The sequence below is a fragment of the Hesperophylax consimilis genome, chromosome 5, assembly GCF_061612785.1.
Source record: "Hesperophylax consimilis isolate HC1 chromosome 5, BYU_Hcon_1.0, whole genome shotgun sequence".
NCBI lineage: Eukaryota > Metazoa > Arthropoda > Insecta > Trichoptera > Limnephilidae > Hesperophylax > Hesperophylax consimilis.
Window position 1 is genome coordinate 26,263,684 of NC_142840.1, and position 13,514 is coordinate 26,277,197.

The 13,514-nt window shown below is 32.9% G+C and overlaps 1 protein-coding gene across 2 annotated transcripts in view; it reads left to right on the top strand.

Moving 5' to 3' along the window:
* The window catches only part of LOC149423714 (G protein-coupled receptor Mth2-like), a 67,073-nt gene that overhangs the window by 28,950 nt on the left and 24,609 nt on the right, over window positions 1–13,514 (top strand). Inside the window, exon 3 of one of the 2 annotated variants that reach the window (XM_089631770.1) lies at window positions 1,794–2,148. In XM_089631770.1, the coding sequence (XP_089487896.1) occupies window positions 1,794–2,148 (355 nt within the window). Of the gene's footprint in view, window positions 1–1,793; window positions 2,149–6,976; window positions 8,288–13,514 lie in introns of those variants that run through there. The other variant, XM_089631771.1, reaches the window with a different exon arrangement.

A 13,514-nucleotide genomic window follows, 5' to 3' on the forward strand; every position in this document is an offset into this window, starting at 1 on the left:
GCCGGACAGGACGGCAACCAGGCAATTTCCCCAACCTTTGATTTGGCTTAAATGCCATTCATACAAAATCGCACTAATCCTTGTTTCAGGGCTTTTTTGGGTCTATGCGTTAACGCCACTGAATTCTCGAATAAAAACCTACGTGTCGTTTTGGCGGCAATCGAAAAAGGCACATTTTAAATCGTTATAGAAAATTTATTCGTAAACATAAAAAAACCTTCATTATGGAATTTTTTTAAAGAGAATAAAATATAGTTCAAATACCCTATTATGAATGTCAGGTTTAAACAAAACCCAAGGGTAGTATAATAACATGGAATTCATATTATATATACCAAGGTATTATAAGATTGACAGGTAAATCACTAGCACACACTCATCCTGACTACGTAATTGAGTTATTTTTTATTACAAATCCTGTTGCAGGTTAGTTACATTATTCTAGGAATGAATAATAACTGAAAGTGCGAAAATTTGCGGATCACTTATTTGATTTTATGTGTTCTTTTAATTTAAGGCGATGCACTACGTCGTGTAATATTTTGAATCGAGCCGCTATCAATACCTTACGTAGATGCCGATAAGGCTTAAATTCCCGCTTCACACCATCCACCTGTTTTGATTTATGCAAGAAAAAAACATGGCTAAAAGGGCCTTTTATTTTATTTTGTGGATGTTCTAATAACTTAATTTGCCACATTATACAATAAAACAATAACCGAAAATGGGTTCGTAAGTAACAGATTTTTAGGCCTTATACATTATTTTTTTCTGGGCTTATAAAAAGATTTATCTAAAAAATACTCGATTATTTCAAAGGCCAAGATGTATTCTACTCTCAGTATTTAATTAAAGCATCTGAAACATTTCTAGGCGACCAAATTTTCAAACCAAAAACACGTGTATTTAAATTACTACGTAGTGCATCGCCTTAATGAAAATAATTAACTTTGAATGAAAATAAATCACCTTGTACACACCACTATTTAATCAAAATAATCGACATGTTTCGAAACCAATGGTTTCTTCATCAGTAACCGAACAATGAAAATTAATAAACAAAAGAAAAAAGAAAATATTAATTTACACTTTAAGTCTATCCTGACGAAGGAATCATTAGTTTCGAAACATGACGACGATTTTGATTAAATAGTGGTGTATACAAAACGATTTATTTTCATTAAATTAAAATGACGACAGAAAGTGAATTTAATTTTATAATTAATTATTAATTAAATATTGAAGAAATTATTAATTTTGAATACACCACTATTTTAATATAAACATATCTATTTATTTAACCAAATCTTCACCAGGACACAGAGTAAAATAAAAAAGTTTATTGGTTTCATCTAATTAAAATGATGTAACAACGTGAATAATTTTTTTTAGAGATGTAATAAATTATGTTAAAATACAAATAAAATTGAAATATTTCCCTTTATAAATAAAGTTACCACTGGTTCTTTTCCAAAGACACAAAATAAATAAAAATAGTATTAACTGAATAGAAATACTGTTGATAGATACGTCGTAATATCTCCGTCTTTTTAATAAACGACACATTGTTCCAACGGAGCTCTCAGTGAATGGATCATACCCACTAGTTGCAGGTTACGCCAAACAATTTGCGTTGCTGTGGCTCAGTCCGTCTGTGCAGATAGAGAAACAATGGCACAAAACACACGCCAACATTTCCAAGAAATTGAGTAACTTTCGGAAATTTAAGATTTTAAACAAACGAAAATGTTCATTTTTATTTATATATTTTAAAATAGTTTTTTTTCTTTTAGATCCGCTCGTCTTCGGGTAGTGTAATCGAGATCCCGGCCGGCGAGCACTGCGGCGAGCTCGGCTGGCGCTCTGGTCGGCTGTCTCCGCTCCTGCTGCGGTGCTACAGCGCCCGCGCCGCGGAGAGCTTCGCTGCGGCCGAGCTGCGGGCCGGTCCTTACAGCGCGTCCCTCGCGCTGGCCGGGGTCTTCCTGACGCTGGCCGCCCTGGCCATCGCTACGTCTGGGGAGCTCGAGGAGAGGATGGGTGCACGCCCGCAGCTTGCGCATGTCGCCTGTCTGGCTGTTGCGCATTTTGCAGCTTCGCTCGTGTATTTGATGAGCGCGGGGGAGAATAAGCCATTCTGCGTGCTTGGAGGTAAGGGTTTTCTTTTCCATTCAATTGTAGAAGATAAAAATACATACCTACACGTGTTACGAGCTTTTTCCAAGTAACAGATAAAAATCAAATTTACCAGAATAATTCGTCATAATTTTCCGAAAGACTGTTTTTAAAATTGAATACGACAACATGACAAATTCATAATGGAAAACGACGGCATATTTTAATTTTATTTATGACATTTGAATAATGAACCTACCTGCCTATTTGCATATTTTCGAATTCTGCGTAAAATTTATAAACTTAAAAAACCTCAGCTAATTTTCGAAGCACGCGACATTAAATATGCGAGTTAAATAATAACACGTTATTGATTTCGGTGTTACGTACCCCTGGTGTGAAATACTTTGAAACCCTAATTTTTGGGAAACTTTGAATACAGCAGTAACGTTTTTAACGGTGAAATTGAAGAATCGAAATAATGTACAGGTAGATAAAGTAGTAAATAATGAAACTAATTTTGTGAATTTACAATAATTTTATTAACTCTTCCAAAACCACTTTCATTCCTCAGCTACACAAAACATCGTAATGTAATAATTTTGCAACATAATGTCGCAACATGTTAAAATTATAATAAAAATTTTTTCAATGTGGATGAGTGTTTCAGGCGAACAATTATTGCTTATAAAAATAATTGTTATCCTTTGTGCTATGCATAAATAAAATCTTGTCTTTAAAACATTAATTTATCAAAAAAATAATAATTAAAAATTTGTATTGTGCCTTAAGATTCAGGACACACCTCAAAGAATAGAAATCTGTTCGAAATTCTCAGAATCTAATAACATGTATTAAGAAAAGGCATGGTTTTTGTACTGTTTTAAATTTATTTTTTTATTTAATAAACTAGTGATTTTTAGAATGCCAATATTATTTCCAGTGAATAATATAGAGAGAGAGAAGAACATATTTAACGTAGGAACAGTGCTAACGAAAAAAATACTCACTTCTTCAATAATCGTAAATTGGTTGAAAAAATACTCAATTGAAAATGTCAATAAATAAAAAAAATATTCACTTAAATTACATTTTTATTTGTTTTAAATAGCCATTGTCAGGAAATTAATTATTATCACCGGTTAGTAGGTTGAACGGAAAAACTTTCTTAATAGTTTGAATATACACAATTTGTTGGCTATATAATTATGTAACCGATTGATGCTCGTTAGTGGGATTGCCCAGACACAGGGTTTACAAATTAAATCGAATGGGAAAATGGTGGAACAATGCGGGTTTGATATCAAAAGAATGTCGAGAGTTATGCTTTATAACTTGTAGATAATACATTAATTTGCTCATCAAATATGGATAGAGATAGCATTAACTGCCTACAAATCAGTAACACAATATTGCAGCCGAATGCTCTAGCTATTTAACACTTTTAAAAGACATTTTAACATTTAGAAGACACGTCGTGTTGAACTATGTACCAGTGGCGGTCCGTGATTTTTTGGTGGGCTAGAGTGGTAAGATTGACAAAACGACATTAATTATGTTGTTGTGGCTGAAAAAAATGACATTTAAATTTTTCAAAATATATATTTTTTTGTATGTTGTTGCTTTTCAGCTTTTAACTTAAAAAAACAGTCTCATATTTTTCGATCTTAGAAAAATCACGGACCGCCAATGCTATATGCCTAATGTCTGATAGCTTGACACCACATTATATACGTAGGTACATAAGTAGTGTCGTATTCAAAAAGAGCCAAAATATCGAAATTAGCGCGGGTATAAACTGTGCGCCTAGAATTAAAATTAAAATTTAGACTTACGTAATTCAATACAACGCTTCCTTCAATTTTGCTGAAATCTCTTAAGTTCACGCCAAGGCAAAACATATTGTGGTCTACGTTACCTTCTCCTACCCGAATGTTATTCGATTTAACATTGTGCAATATTTTGTTCAAGAAACACTCTGGTGTTATCGGCAATTAAGTTAATTTTAGAATACACATTTCTAATAGAGTACATTACTGTCTTTTAAATCAGTCTGGGTCTCAGACGAAAGCCAGATCATCAATTCGTATAACACGGTTGTTGTACCGTCTTTACAACATTTTATTGGATAACACGCGGGGTATCAGATTGCCTTGCCTCAGGCCACATAAAATCCCGGTGTTAAATCTCAACCGTCTTTTGCCATCGCTTTACCCTAAAATAGGCTGACTCAGGTGACTCGGTTGAGATTATTATATATTGTTAATAATTAATAACAATAATATACAGAAAATCTCAACCGAGTCAGCTGAGCCAAATACACTCTATATTATTTACAGACATATTTTGTATCTTATGAAATAGCAAAATGGGAACCTCTGCCCGGGTAAGCAACTAAGCACCCAGTGAGGTTAACATTACCAAATAATGTTTTATAAAAATATAAATAAACATAATATACCATATTCTTCAACTATGTCCCGTGGACTTGTTCTGTGGCGTATGCATACATGAATCTGTCACCAATTTATAAAACTATTCTATACCTCTTATAATAATGTGGTCCTTTTTCCTGTGTCAATTTTGGCTTAGTCTTTTCAAAAAAAAATTATTTGAATTTCATTTTTGTATTCAGTATTGAAAGAATCAAAACTTGGAATTGTAAATTAATCCACTTCCCTTCATTTGATCGAGCTAAAACTCGGCAGATAGACTCGTTGTCGATGACAATGCATTCTATCAACTTTTGGTGACACTCACGTAAATTAATCCACTTCCCAACATTCGATCGAGCTAAAACTCAGGAGATAGACTCGTTGTCGATGACAATGTATTCTATCAACTTTTGGTGGGTTTCACACACGCGCAGACACGCATTTCTCTAAATTGTCTACTAGCCGGCCCAAGAGATGGCCCGAAAATTGAAAACAGATGTAAACTTTTTTATTACGTATTGATTTTTATAGACATGCCTTCGTCTTTTTGCCGTTTTTCCATCTTGTGCTGCATTTATAAACAATATTTTTTCCCCAATTTTCGGGTATCGCAAAGATCTTTTTTTATATAATCGTTTGACATAATTTTAGTACCGCAATTTGAAAGTCTATAGACATCTTCTATAAACTTTCAAATTGCGATATTAAAATTATGTTTTATTTTTTTATATTAACTCCACACAGGAGGCCCTGAAGAAAATAATTTCCCTCAAGTCCTATGTCATCTTTGGGGATGCTGTGTGGAGGGTCTTTTTATGGAGAGGAAGGAGTGAACATGGGTCTTGAAGAGCCCCATGTTGTAGGAGGGAGGAAACACAGAGGCCGGCAGTTCGTTCCACAGCCGAGCTGTTGAACTTAAGAACGAATCGTAGAAGCGACCCGTTCTAATGTTATAAGATTACCAAAAAAGATCTGGGCGGTACCCAATTTTTTAGTATCGCCAAAATCTTTTTATAGGATCGTTTAATGATTTCTGAGATGTTCATTGTCCACGTCGTTTGATTTATAAATTAGGACTCTAAATCTCTATTGTATATCCATTTAAATCCAGTTCTGTCGAGGCTTTTCTTGTTAATGCAGGCGTGATACCATTTATCCAATTGATGTGTGTTTTATTTGGTTGTTGATCATGCCCAATTCGACAATACAATGATTGAAATTATTATTGGATTTGCATAAATTAGAGATAACATTCCGTCCCCATTGTAATTTCACTGATCAGGCAGTCCATCAGATCTAGTATGGTAATCTTTTAAAATAATTTTAACACCGCAATTTAAAAGTCTATGGAAGACGTCTTCAATAAAATATTTTTATGGGCAATGGTATTTGCGTTAGTTCCATTGTTTAAACTAGTGGAACACCTCTTTAAAATAATTGATTAGATTTGTAGATAAAACATCTTATTTACGTATCATATATTGTGTACATTAGACTAATGAATCATGTTAATGTCTCCTGCTGGGTATGGTATTCCTGTTTCGCCTGGCGCGGAATCTTTTAAGCTTTATAACCCTGTTTATGTGTTTTTTGTATGTGAAATTAGATGATTGGTGTAAGTCAATTGGTTTTATGATTTATTTGCCACAGTTTGATAGTTTTACACATTCAAAACGGGACTCTATTCTGGAAGTATTTTGATTAAAATAAAATTTTACGTTAATTTCAAATTGGTATATTATCTGGTTATATAAAGAAGAATGTCTGTGACGTGAGGCATGCTTTTATTTTTATACACGTTTACAGTTTTATTCGGAGATTGATGAAATTTTCCATCCTTAACCTTCAAAATAACAGGAAGGTCACTGTCTATTTGAGATTTAAAAAACCACCCCCATCCCCGTTCCCACTCCTTAAAGCAGAATTTTGATATTTTGCATACTTGACGTTCTAAATAAGATGAATATTACTGTCTACATTTGATTTCGAATAAAGCCCGGGCAACGCCTGCTAAAATATAAACTAGTTGAAATATAAGCTACTTAAAATATAAGTTAGAAAAAATATAAGCCAGTTAAAATATAAGCTAGTTTAAATATAAGCTAGTTAAAATATAACCTAGTTCAAATATAAGCTAGTTAAAATATGAGCTAGTTTAAATATAAAATTTCATCAAAATTTAAATAACCTTAAATATTGAGCTAGTTTGGAGGCCTGATTTTTATTTACAAAGCAAAAAATTTCATTTTGAAATGCCCAAAGATCGACATGTAAATATTATTTAATAGGTCTAGCGGGGATTTGCCCAAAGATGTTCAAAACAGGTCACATAAACATTGTTATGCCCCGGGCACTTCAATGACAAAACTGGCCGTTCGGTTGTTTGGTAAATGCCTCGAAATTAATATTCAGACAGTGGTGTAAAGGCTTTGTTACGTCACTGACGTGTGTAAACAGTGAGAAATACAACGTTCAAATTCATATTCACAATCGTGTGAGTCGTCTGGTGGCGAACGGTATTTCCCAGAGCAGCAGAAGTGGGGACGGGTGAGAGTGATTATAGCGAGGTGGCTAGTGGTAGTGGGTGCGCTCTTCTAGTCAGGCCATGTGCGACCGGCCAACACTGATCGGAATATCCACCTATTAACTTCATTTTATTCATTAGTAGTCGGTGTGACAGATAAGAACGCGGTCATATTCTCCTCGCCTCTTCCCATGTTGTATCCAACGTTACAAAATGACCGTTAGAGCGGAAAGAATGACAAGGCTCCTGCTTTTTCTGTTTTTCATCTTTGTTGGTTCGTGTGCCGGTGTCCAAAACATAAACAAGTGCTGTCCTGTAGGTGAAGAATTTAACGAATATTTGAAATGTGCCAGTGTAGATGAAAAGGTGTCAACTCCCGGAATATCGAATAGGTTAGCCATCGATATTGAATACGATAAATTTAATTTTTCGAATACTACTTCCGGGGTGATTCCTTGTAGCCGGCCCAATAATATAATAAGATCAATAGATTGGTTTAAATTGGACGAAAGTGGAAACCTGCATCTTGAAGATGATCCTGGAGATGTAGTAGCGATGTACACCCCAAAGTCTTATTGCATAGAGAGATGGAACATGGGACATGAAGAGGTCGATGTCATCGCGTTCTTGTGCCCCTGCATGGAGCACTTGTGCATTAGAAAGTGTTGCGAAGAGGACAGACAAATTTACTTGCATCCTGAAAGGAATAGATCATGCGGTGCAGTTGGGACAGGAGCTGGAGATTGGCATCACAGTGTCTTAAATGGAGCAAACATCACAGAATACAACGAAATGATTTACGGGAGTCTGGATTGTAAAGACAGACCACTACTAGAGTTGTCAGGAAAATACACTCTTCGAGAAGATGGCTCCATCGATTCTGAAATTGATGGATTAATACAACCTGAAGATTATTGTGGAGATTTTACTTGGAGTGGAAATGGAACTGAGAGGGTTGAAATAGTTCTGGCGTGTGTGGTCGGCATTGAGGATGCACGAACAGTAACTCGGTTGGTGATCTTTGCAGTTCTGTCAACTATCGCAAATCTCTTCCTGCTATTGACCATTGTGTTACACATTTGGTTGCCGGAGCTAGCAGGGTTGAATGCTCGCTGCTTAGTGGCTCACACTGCTTGCCTTCTGTTAGGATTTATCTGCAACACCCTTGGACAGATGTACACGTCGATTAAACATGAATACTCCTGCCAAATCATAGGTAACTATATAATTCAAATGTACAATTACTTTAAAGCAACCTGACATGATATTAAGCCATTTAGCTTATTTTTAAAAGAAAATAAGTAAGTATGCACATAAATTTAGCATTTTATAATTTATCAGCGGGGTCAAAATACTGGTTTGGTTTTGTAAATATGAAAGCAATGACGTAAACTTGAACGGGTATTATCCACAACGCAAACTTTCATCATATTTTTTTCTCAAGAGATAAAAGTCAATAATCTATAAACGTAAACAAGTTTTAGGAGTCCATTATTTGATCAAACATAATTATTTTTTTTAAACATTGACGTAGATAATTATTTTTAAGCTATTTCCATCCTTGCATATTTTTTCTTCACTTTTTGCTTTCCATCACATTGCATGTTTGTAGTGTCAGAAGCTTTCCATCATTGCATGTTTGTAGAATCAGAAGTTTACCATCAATGCATATTTGCAGAGTCAGAAGCTTTCCATCATTGCATGTTTGTAGAGTCAGAAGCTTTCCACCATTGCATATTTTTAGAGTCAGAAGCTTTAAAGTCTGAAACAAGAAATAAGTATTCTTTTATTACACATTATTTTTACGACATACCACACGAACTTTATTGTAAACAAATCTATTTTTCGTCCAACAGCTGCACGATTTATTTTGATAAACTGTCTATTAATTTGAAAAAAATAAATTCGTAGCGGTCCTGTGGAATTTTCTGGGCAATAATAGCACATCTACATTTAAACCTAATAATCCAATTTTCATTACAGACCCAATAAATTCTTTGGTTACCAAATTAGACTGAGAAAGACTTTTTGCACAAGAATTCAATATATGAACACTGTTATACAGTAAGTACATACATTAAATAACTAAAGTTTAACCTATTCTAGGTTCCTCGTCGGTAGGTACCCAATTTTCAAAAACTAAATTTATCAAAGACAACGGTCACTTACTAAGTATATATAAGAAGATTTTTTAAAATTAGTTTTATTATTCCTCTAAGTTTAGAACACAGTTTTGCGCAATGAAAATATCCAGAACTAACTAACTAACCATTACGCCGTTTCCCCGCAGGGGAACGCAGAGAGGACGGACCGCCAAACAACTCGGTCTTGGCACACTTCTTGCCTCATTCACATTCATACATCGTCTCATAATACTCTTCTATGTATGAGACGTATCTGATTCACATAATAGTGCCATGTCTTCCTAGGGCTACCATTCACATTTGCATAATATATTCTCCTTACACTCCTTTCTTCGCTCGTTCGCTCTACATTCCCAAACCATCTGAGCGTCCCTTTCTTAATCTTACTCATTACGCTTGCTAATTACGCATTAAACTTGCTAGATATTTTAAAGTCAAGTGGTCTTTATAAACAATCTAGTATATAATGCATAATGGCCTAATAAATCATAGACGCGTATTATTGAAAGTATTTTTTTAACATTACTTGATATGTTAGTTAAATTTATTGAAAAAAAACTAGTTCATTAATTTGTCAAAGTAAAGTGGGATTCATCGAGTTACCTAATAAATACATAACTGTCGATAAATTGAAAAAAATATTGGATATCGTTATCCAATTTCATCGATGTTAAATGGATATTGTCCCCTTTTAAAGGAATTAAACAATTAATGTTCTGTGAAAATTCGTGTGTGTTTGAAAAATACGAAGTATAAAATTAGTTATCTGATGAAACAACAAGATAAAATAAGTCGCTAGGTTAGGTTAGGTTTGTTGTTTGTTTGTTTGTTCGTTCGTTATCTTTACTTTTCTTGAAGCTCTGTTTTGTCGTGGCATCCATAAATTACGAATTTTGTACAAAATTTTGGTTCAGTTTCGTATAGTTATGATACTGCTATAACATTCAGATTATATTTCTGTACACTCCAAAAGTACAGAAACGGTAATAAGCAGATAAATTTGATATCACCCACCTTTCAAGAATGCATGAAAAAATCAAATATAATCCTAATTAGTAGTAATTAGTGATATTACTTCCTTTCCCACGTTATTATCGTTTAATTGATATATTTAATTAAATTAAATTTTATAAACACTATCTCCATTCTATTGTGGTAATGACAATCGCAGATCGCAGCAATCAAAATGTTTTTACTATAACCGGATTCGTCCTTTAACAGTACCGATAATATGGAATGCATTTTACGAACCTAAATATAATAATTAAAGTCTATGAAGCTGATATCTCCTTTGTCTCTAATGCTTCCTACACTCATAAAAGTGAGTACTGCTAATTTATTAAGAATTTCTTCAAATTATCGGTATTCCGGTTAAAAACGGAGTCACAGGCAACGATTGAATAAACATTTTTCTTGTTAAAATGTTAGTAAACCACGAATATGTCTATCGCGCTAGGTATAAAGAATGTATGTAAAAAAATTTAATTTGAGATTATTTATTTTTTTAAATCTCTGAGACAATATCTTTAAGTGGTATAAAAAAAAATCAAAAATATATTGCAATTAAAAATAGCCATTTATTACTCAATCACTTAATTAAATCATTATTTCGTTACATTTATTTTTCTAGACACAAATAGACCTAAGTAGGTACATATGTTCTAATCTTTTCTATTTTTGTTTTGATCCTTTTAAATTCAATTATCCATGGGAGGATTCTTATTTTCGGTTAAAATTATTACCTATGTATATTGTTTTATATTTTAATTGCAATTTAGTTTTATTTTTTATTTTATTTGTTGTTTTAATTTTTAAGTATTTAAATTGACACAAATAGCTTGTAAATTATTATGTAAAAGCCCACAATTTTGTAATAATTAAATAAATAAACTAATCACAGTTTATAAATTTAAAATTGTTCTCCTGAAAAGTTGTTATTTATGATTGTACTCTTTATGCTTAGCGTAACATAATCGAAATTTACCAATAATAGCAAGAAACCTGTTAATTCATTCGCTGCCAATCTCGTTTTAACCGGAATACCGATAATTTGAAGAGATTCTTAATAAATTAGCAATATTTATTTTTCTGCCTGTAAATGAAATGTAAACATTAAAAAAGAAACGGATCAGTAAGTTGAGTGTAGTGATACCAGTGATGTATACAACTAAATTAAATATAAATTTAAATTAGTTTACTTTAGACCACAGGTCAGGTGTCCAATTTCGGTTGTCCAATTTAAATTCATTATCCAAAAAGTTTTGGATAATGAATTATGAGGCCTATTTATAAAAGTTAGCGCACTTTGCAGGGGGTAAAGTGCGCTAACTTCGGGGGATGATTGTTCCTCATTTGAGAAGTAAAAAAGAAAACCAACCCTTTTCGAAATTCCAATGTTTTAATGTAGTTTTTAGGTTAAAGAGTTGAATTGTTTTTATGGGAAAATAAATATTCATCTATTGAAAAATATTTTTGAAACTGGGCAAAAATATTGAAATGTTTGAAAGGCTCATAGAAACATAATAAATCAGTTGACACTGTAAAATAAAAAGAAAATGACACATTAAGTTTGGTGTAGTACTTGTTTAGGACGTTGATTTGATCGTCAAAAAATGAGTTCGAATCACCCCATCTTATCTACGAGTATGAAAGGTGTTTTTAATTTTATTGGAATCTTTTATTCGTATGATATTTCCTGGTAGGTTATTGTATTCTTTAATTACCAAGCAATGAGGTCACTTAAGAAGATGTTAGTATTTGCTTTAGGTATTAAGAGTTTTCTTGCTTGTTTCATGTTTATGTTAGGAGTTAATGATGTTAGCGGATGTCAAATACGTTTTGTTCAGATCGTACGTGACCTCGAGTTGAAAAATAACCAACGTTGTTTTGTTACTCGAAAAAATACGTAAAAAAATAAATTAAGCATTTGATGAAAAGTATTTAATGTAATTCGTTATTTTTTTGATTTCCTCACAAAACATTTAACTAATAATAAGACAACCAATCTTTGACTTCTAAAGTACAAATTTGATCCATGAAATCAAAGTGAAGTAATTTATTATTTTGAATATAAAGAATTGAGTTTGCTTTAATCGGGGTTCCTGAAAGAGATATTTTTATTTACAATTAAATTAAGTTTTCAAGAAATATATTATGCAAAGAAACTGATGATTTTTTTTGGTTCCTATATCCATAACTCGTGTTTAAAGTGCAAACAAACTCCGAGCACATCCCAGTTTATTTAAAAACAGTTTAGGCACTGATTGCAATGAAGGGTCTAACTTGTCGATAGCTCTAGTAGTTTGGTTAACGGAAGAAAACCAAATTCTCAAGAATGACACAAGAAGGTGTCTATATCGGTCTGTGACATTTTTATTCACTTTTTAAAGTCTGTTCCACTTTAGAGCAAACTGGTTTTGAGATGCTTGGAGAAGAGTGAAACCGGTTTTGCCTCAAATAAATAAGTGCGAAAAGGTTTCAAAAACGTATTACCACAATGGAGTTCCTATACGAATGATCAGTTAAAAAAATAAAATTAAAAGAGTTGACATATTTTTTATCTCTAGAACATGTATCATTACTTCAATCACTTTCTTTATTGACATATCAGTATTGTAAGAAAGATAATGGACGATAAGTTTGATCATTTAAAAATTGTTGTATATTTAATAAGTTGTTTCGAAGACACAGAAACTGCCTTTTGCCGATGACATCAAATTATACAAAGAAATATCCAATAATACCGACTGCCTAATCTTAAGGTCAAACATCGACCAATCACACAATTTAGTGTATCGCTAACAAATTATTCCTCAACGTCGATAAATGTAAGACACTAAAATTTTGTTGAATTGGCAAATCTTGCAAAAAGTCAACGAAATTAGGGATCTTGGAGTTATGTTTGACACACAATAAAATTTTGTAAATCACATCCAACAAATAATTAACAAAGGCGTGAAGACACGGGGATTTATAAACAGAACTATCACAAAATCGTATATTAATTTCAAACTACACACATACATTATACATTCTTACTAAATACGATTAAAATACATTCCTTAGAAAATAGAAGAAAATAAATGATTTTTTGTGTAAAATTATTCACCCCTGACTAGACTGTTGTGAACTTCCGAACATCACCGACTTAACAAATCGAGCAACCTGGCAAAATATATTATTCTGCAACAATAATTTTGGGACTAACTACCACATGCATGCACCTATTTTTTGCCTTCATACTATTTGAAATAGGTCCCCTCAAATGTCGATATATTTCATATAAGTTTTAGGTTTCAT